Consider the following 7,260-nt stretch of genomic DNA (forward strand, 5'->3'; position numbering starts at 1 on the left):
TCAAACAATGTCCCACCCAAATTGTAAAATATTACTAAACTGGGAGTCAGTTCATTTGCTTTAAATTACATTTATAGTATTAGTTCAGGGGTGTGCATGCACACTTATGCAGTTAATTATAAAGATTTTTATTTTTTAAAGGTGCAAAAGTTCTAATCTATTGATTAATCTATGACATGAGATGACACGTGTAGGTGTTGCTTCCGCCCACAGACACTAGAGGGCTTTCTATGCGGAAGTCAACAAGCACCGAGCTGCTTCCTGAAAGTGCTGGGACTATTCCGCATAAACTGGCATCTTCTGATTGATTGATCGAACCAGCCATGTCGAAGAACACAGTGTCTGATCGATTCAGAAAGGTTGATATAGATGAGTACGACGAAAACAAGTTCGTCGACGAGGAGGACGGCGGAGAAAATCAAATAGGTCCGGATGAGTCTGAGGTGGATTCTCTCATCAGATCATATCCTTTCAGTCCATTTACTTTTATGGTTACTTTTCATAGATTTCCTGCTTACTTGTAGTAGGGCGTTTTGACTTGTCTTTTTCTAAAACACTTGATATGTTGGCGTTAAGTTTCTAAAATTGATTATTTTTGTACTCTCGTCCAGACATGGGTGTGGTAGTCAGTCACTTCATTCAAGACAGGCATATTTCACATTGTCATCACAAGTTTGCATTGCGGATTCAAGTCTTTAAGGTCTTTTAAAACCGGCAAATAGCGACTATAATGTTTAAAGAGTGTAACGCATAAAGCTGTGCCTTATATAGATGTGGCAGTTACTTAGAATGGTGTTGTTGTAGAAACGCTTCCGGATGACATCGACTTCCGGTTGCAAGATTGAAATCCTGTGGCGGCTTTTTAATTCTTTATACTTTATAATATATAATTTCCCGCAGCTTATAATGGTAGCAAAGTGACAATTATAATTAAAGAGTGAATGTTATTATTAAGTAGATGTGATTTCAGGCATCCTGCTGTGCTTTCCTTAGTGCCTGATACAGGTAACCTGATGGGGGCTTTGCAGGCAGTCCTGAAGAATCCACCCATCAATACAAAGAACCAGAACGTGAAGGTGAGTAAAAGTCAAATCACTCTGAAGTATCTTAAAGTATCGGTCATATTAAACTTTTAACATTATCATTCTCTACCAATGGTTCTCTCTCTTTTTCTTTTTTTTATAACTCTCCCCAACACTATTCAAAGTCACCATTACTTTTCCAGTTGTTCGTGATTTACTGAATAAGGATTAAACAATATTTTTTGCTCAGATTTTAGACCTTGGCTTAACTATAAAAATGTATAACAAATGGTCAAATGCACAAAGAGTCATACACATTTATTAATTTACATGATCAGTTTTCCAGGTCTAGCAAAATATCATATTTCTAAACCTAGATGACCTCATTTATTAAGATTTTCCAAGACACTGAGATCCCTGGTTCTTCACACAAAACATATATAAGAAATAGTTTTATTTAATTCTTTTATTGTTTTACCTTATGCTTGTTTTGTTTTATTTAAATAATTTGGCCCGGTTTCAAAGACAAGGCTTAAGCTTGTCCCAGACTAAAATTTTTTACTCATTACATCAGAAGTCTAATTTACAGGCTTTCCATAGTCACGGGAAACCTTAAAGTATTATGGAATTTTAAAATAGTGATTTCCAGGCTTGTAAAAATTGATACAAATCTTGACAATTTTACTTATGGCTGTTTTGAACATAAATATTTGGCTTGCAATTAATTGTCATATAAGTAATTGCAATTAACAAATGAATTGGTCATTACAGTGTAACATAATGCCTATACATCTAGAGACAGGTTACTACTAGTAACACAAAACACAATTCTTTTGAAGATAAAACCCAAATATTGGTTAGAATGACATTGATAAAATATATCAATGTCAATTTTTTTTATATAACATCATTAAAAACAACATAAGTTGACCAATGTGCAGTGCTTTACAACAATAAGTACAAAACGAAGATAATGATAATGAATAACAATAGTAAAGGTATATTAATAATAGTACAAATAATAATAAAAGCAAAGAATTATATTTATTGTATGTATTATAAATAAATATAGCTCATAATATTTATAGATGTTGATGAAGTATTGTCAAATATATTTATGTATGTAAAATTTCTATATTTGCTTCAAATTCTCTTGTTTGGATGGCCATATAGGCCAGATTGGAGGTGTATAATCATCTCAAATGATTCATTTATTTTCAAGTGTAGTTCATTATATATGTGTGTGCAGGACCGGGCTGAAGGCCTCGTGCTGAAAGTGCTCAGCTCTTTCAAGACTAGCGATATAGAAAAGGCTGTTCAGTCTCTGGATAAGACTGGAGTCGATCTGCTCATGAAGTACATCTACAAGGGCTTTGAAAAACCCTCTGACAACAGTAGTGCCATCCTACTTCAGTGGCATGAAAAGGTAAACCCACTTTTTAAAGGAATAGTTCATCTAAAAATGATAATTCTGGCTATATTCACTCGTGTCTGTCTGTCTTGTCTGCATAGGCTCTCTCAGCAGGAGGAGTGGGCTCTATCGTCAGAGTGCTCACGGCCAGGAAGACCGTGTAATGTTCAGCACCTCGGCGCCGTGGCAGGGTTGGCGGAGGGACTGGCTGGCACAAGCCCTCGTGGTCTGGTTTCTGCCCACTCTGCCAAACTGTGGAGGATGTCCAGTCACTCACCTCTCACCTTTTTAAAAAAAAAAAAAAAAAAAAACGATCAAACATTACAGTCCCATTTGGATCTGTTGCAGTGAAGATAAGCACCTTGGATCTGTGTTAACAGAAGGGTGATGAGAAAATGTTATTGTTGACCTCAGTAGATCTTAAGCACAGACATTTTAGCTATTATCAAAGGAATACTCATTTTTTTCGTACTTTACTTTACTCGTCCACATTCTCATACCTGTCCCGATGTAAAGTCTCAACAGAGCAGAACAAACAGTACAAGTAATCACATGACTAAATCACTCCGCAGTCATGTTATTGCAGTGATCCTGGAGTGTGTTGTTTTTTGTTTTACTTAAAGGAACAATTGACTCAGAAATAAAAATTCTGTCATCATTTTCCAAAACCTGTACTTTCTGTCTTCTGTAGAACACAAAAGATGATTTCTGAAGAACGTTTTGAGTCCAAACAACATTCCAAAGATGTTTTATTTCAGAATGTTTTCTTTTTTGTTCCACGGAAGAGAAAAACTCATACAGGTTTTAACCAAAATGAGGGTGAATAAATGATAACAGCATTTTTATAGTTGGGGGTGACGCTTTAAGAAGTTAATCAAGCTTTAGTTTGTAGAGGATGTTCTCTTTACTCTTCCTCATCAGAGCTGGTCTATGGAACATGCCAACATCAGTATTTGCTTTTTCCCTACTTGCATTCACTGCATAATGTATTAGTTCTAGAGTTGGTTGTTGAATCTAGCCTTATTTGAATGCCTGTGTGCTTTCAAGAGGGAGATTTCCAGCTCATTTTTGTATGTGATCAGAGTGCTTATTTTCCTCCACAATCCCTTCAGGAATTCATTCATGTTTCCATCATCTCTTTGGTTTCATATCACAACGGGATCACGTTTTTAAGAAACAGAAAAAAGGGAATAACTTTTCTTAAGTTGCCAAAAAGGTTTTGATCGTCATAATTGTTGATTAATATTAGTGCATTTTTGTACTCTTTACAAAAAACGATGAATTAAAAAATGTTATAACGCTGAGTATTGTTCAAATTGTCCAAGCTTATGTATATTTTGATCATATCATTTTTGAAGTGTTACCAATCGTAGAACATAAGCATAATTTCTCAACTTTGAACTCAAGACTTTATGTCAGGTGCTGATGATATAGCTAACCTCTGAGTGTTTGTGTACGCTCACAATTCCCACCAAACACAGCAGCAAGCACTCAAGCTGCAATGGAGAATTTTGCTTCCGCTGTGGTCTACTTATTTCTTCCATACTTGAAGCCATACATTAACAACTTGAGGAAGTCTCCACTTGTTCTTTTGCGGCTCGAAGTGAATGTTGAGTTTGCATCACGCCAGTCAATCATTTGATTAAGTGCAAAACTAGTTTACCAACTGCCTTATAAAATGTTCTTTTTATATTGAATGGTACTTTTGAAAAATAAATTAAATGAATACAGTCTTCTTTTTTCATTTGTGTTGATTAAATGTGCAAACCAGAAGATCTGTTTGAGGTGTGTTGGAGGAGATGTTTTCTACACTGTTTTTACTGTTGTGCGTATTTAAAATAAGCATTAACTGAAATAAAAATATCCATATATTTAAAAATGTATTTTATTTCAGCTAGTTGCCAAGGCAAAATTTCTCATTTTAAAAACTATAATTCTAAAAATGTAAACTTAAAAAATATTAAAATTAAAAATTAAAATTATCTCAATGATACTAAAATAACATTGTAGTATGGCAAGCCGTTTTAACTTTTATTAATTTCCAGGATATGAATTCTTGATATCAACAATTCAATTTTCACTAGTTCAAATTATAGTTATTGATATCAGGAATTAGATTTATACTAGTAACAATGGCAATTTTTGATATCAGAAATTACATTTCCACTAGTAACAATGCTAATTCTTGATATCAACAATTACATTTTTACCAATTAAAATGCTCATAGATATCAAGAATTGAATTTCAACTATAGTAAAAACTATAAATCTTGATATCTGTAATTGAATTTTCACTAGTGAAATGTCACCATAGGCTGCCATTTAAAATCAATTGTTGATTTCTTACTAGTTGAAATTCCGAAGACACATATCAGCTTTGTATTTTTTTACTAGTAGAAATATAATTTTTGATATCAATACTTACATTGTTACTAGTAAAAATGTGAATTCCTGATATCAAGAATTACGTGGTTACTAGTAAAAAATGTCTATTCTAGATATCAACAATTGAATTGCTACAAGTAAAAATGTTAATTTTTGATATCTGAAAATGTATTTCTGATATCTAAAATGGCTTTCTTACTAGTAACAATCACATTCATGATATCAGAAATTAGCATTGTCACTAGTGAAAATGGAATTATTGATATCAAAAATGAACATTGTTACTAGTAGCAATTCAATTGTTGATATCAAGAATAGACATTTCAACTAGTGACAATTGAATTCTTGATATCAAAAATAAAGTTTTTTACTAGTAAGAATTGTATTTCTGATATGTGAAACTGGAATTTCAGCTATAAGAAATCAATTCTTGATATCAACAATTGATTTTAAATGGCAGCCTATGGTGACATTTCACTAGTGAAAATACGATTACAGATATCAAGAATTATAGTTTTTATAGCCGAAATTCAATTCTTGATATCTAGAATGAGCATTTTAACTAGTAAAAATGTAATTGTTGATATCAAGAATTAGCATTGTTACTAGTGGAAATGTAATTTCTGATATCAAAAATTGCCATTGTTACTAGTATAAATCTAATTCCTGATATCAATAACTATAATTTGAACTAGTGAAAATTGAATTGTTGATATCAAGAATTCATATCCTCAAAATTAATAAAAGTTAAAACGGCTTGCCATACACTAAATACTTCTAAAGTAGAAAAACATCTGCACATGCAAAAGTGTAGATGAAAAATATCATATTTGTCATATTATATTCCAAAGACGGGTATCTTTGAAAAAAAAAATTACATTATGATACATTTTCAATGTTCAGGCTGTGTAAATATCCTACAGGACTTTCCACACTTCAATATTTTTGCAGCCAAACGCATGAGATGCTATGCAGACATCGCAGTCAACTTATGCTTTTCATAGCAACCACAAGGGGGCGCTGTTTCCTTTGTACTTTGATCACACCAGAGCCATCTCTGGTTCATGCAAATACTCATATCATCTCGTATAAATGTGCAAATGTGGGTCACAAGAAGTGGCATCATGTACTAGTTCAAAGATCAACGAAGACGGTTGTGGAGTCTTATATTCTTAGAAAATACAGATAATGAAGTTAAATATTTATGGGTATGTGATTTCATGGGAATGAATCACTCTGTCCTTATTCCAGGTCATTGATCTCAAGCAATAAAGGCATAACAAGTTTATTTTGATTTCTGAGAAACCAATGCATCCACAAATATTGTAGAGAGAAGAGGTTTTAAATTACATTTCTGAAGTCTTATATAAGAAGCAGAGTGGGTGGATAACTATTAATTAAATATAGTCTTGCAAAATACAGCAACACGATTGTGCTGTTGATTGTGCCTTGCAAATAAAAAAATCAATATGGACAATAAAAACATGAACCCTGCCTTCCTTTATATTTTTTTAATGACATATTTTAGGCATATTTTATATATCTAGTACATCATTTATTACATTTATTTCATTTAATAAAAAATGTCTGAATTGCTTCCAAACGAACATAAAAATTTTCAGTGTGTTTTTATAAATAATAATATTGTAACTTACAGCTGAATTTAATTAGAGCAATGAAACACACTTGTACACTAAAATAAAACTATTCCTGAGTCTTCTTGGGAAGTCTTGATTATAGAAGTGTGGCTCAAGACTATCTGAGAATGATTATATTCTGTTGTCATGCCACATGTATAGATCTAAGATGGGTCACCTGTCAGAAGCAGCAGAGGGGCTTTATTGGCCCATTGTGTTGTACAACTGAACTGTATTGTTTTCTAACAAGCAGTGTTAAGTGTGGCCGCTGCTATGGAGACATAAGTGCACAACATTTTCACACAATTATAACACTAAACTGAAATGGCTTGTGAAACTAAAGCACTTTTTACTTGTTCCATGCTTACAAAGTAAAGGACAAAACAGTCAGCCTATTAGTGTGGCAAACCTATACACGGTGAGGGGTACCTTCCTAAAATATAAAAGAAAAGAATTGGCTTTTATTTTTTAATTTAATTTCTTATTCTACTAAAGGAAGAACTTATTTTTTTTACAAACAATTAATAGATTTGTATTATTATTAGAACTTCTCTTTATCATGGCAATAAAATAATTTTAATTATTTCTATAGCCTACAGTACCATTTTCATAATAATTATCACTTCCAAACCAGCTTTAGAGACATAGTGCAACACAACCGATCTCAAGTGAGAAAGTACAAGGTGAAAGTGGTGCAGAAATCAACCAGAAAGATATGACATATATACAAACAAACTATAAAGACACTGCACAGGAAGAGATAAACACTTAATTATTAAATTTAATCATTTAAGATGATGATACT

General features: G+C 32.7%; 1 protein-coding gene across 1 annotated transcript; it reads left to right on the forward strand.

The window, feature by feature from the left end:
• The first annotated feature begins 201 nt into the window (after positions 1-201).
• On the forward strand, positions 202-3,862 carry arpc5a (actin related protein 2/3 complex, subunit 5A). Its single transcript, XM_079876415.1, has 4 exons — positions 202-462; positions 1,003-1,076; positions 2,272-2,448; positions 2,535-3,862. Exons 1-4 carry the CDS (start codon positions 324-326, stop codon positions 2,595-2,597), a joined length of 453 nt encoding a protein of 150 aa, XP_079732541.1. The 5' UTR covers positions 202-323; the 3' UTR covers positions 2,598-3,862.
• Positions 3,863-7,260: the final 3,398 nt, after the last annotated feature.

This window comes from Squalius cephalus (assembly GCF_949319135.1).
Source record: "Squalius cephalus genome assembly, chromosome: 7".
Taxonomy (NCBI): Eukaryota; Metazoa; Chordata; class Actinopteri; order Cypriniformes; family Leuciscidae; genus Squalius; species Squalius cephalus.

What these genes read in the sequence shown, in the direction of transcription:
- arpc5a (XM_079876415.1), top strand. Translation starts at nt 324, where the DNA reads ATGTCGAAGAACACAGTGTCTGATCGATTCAGAAAGGTTGATATAGAT. An exon ending in GGTGGATTCTCTCATCAGAT is followed by an intron (nt 463 to 1,002) that starts CATATCCTTTCA and finishes TAGTGCCTGATA; the next exon opens with CAGGTAACCTGATGGGGGCT. An exon ending in CAAAGAACCAGAACGTGAAG is followed by an intron (nt 1,077 to 2,271) that starts GTGAGTAAAAGT and finishes ATGTGTGTGCAG; the next exon opens with GACCGGGCTGAAGGCCTCGT.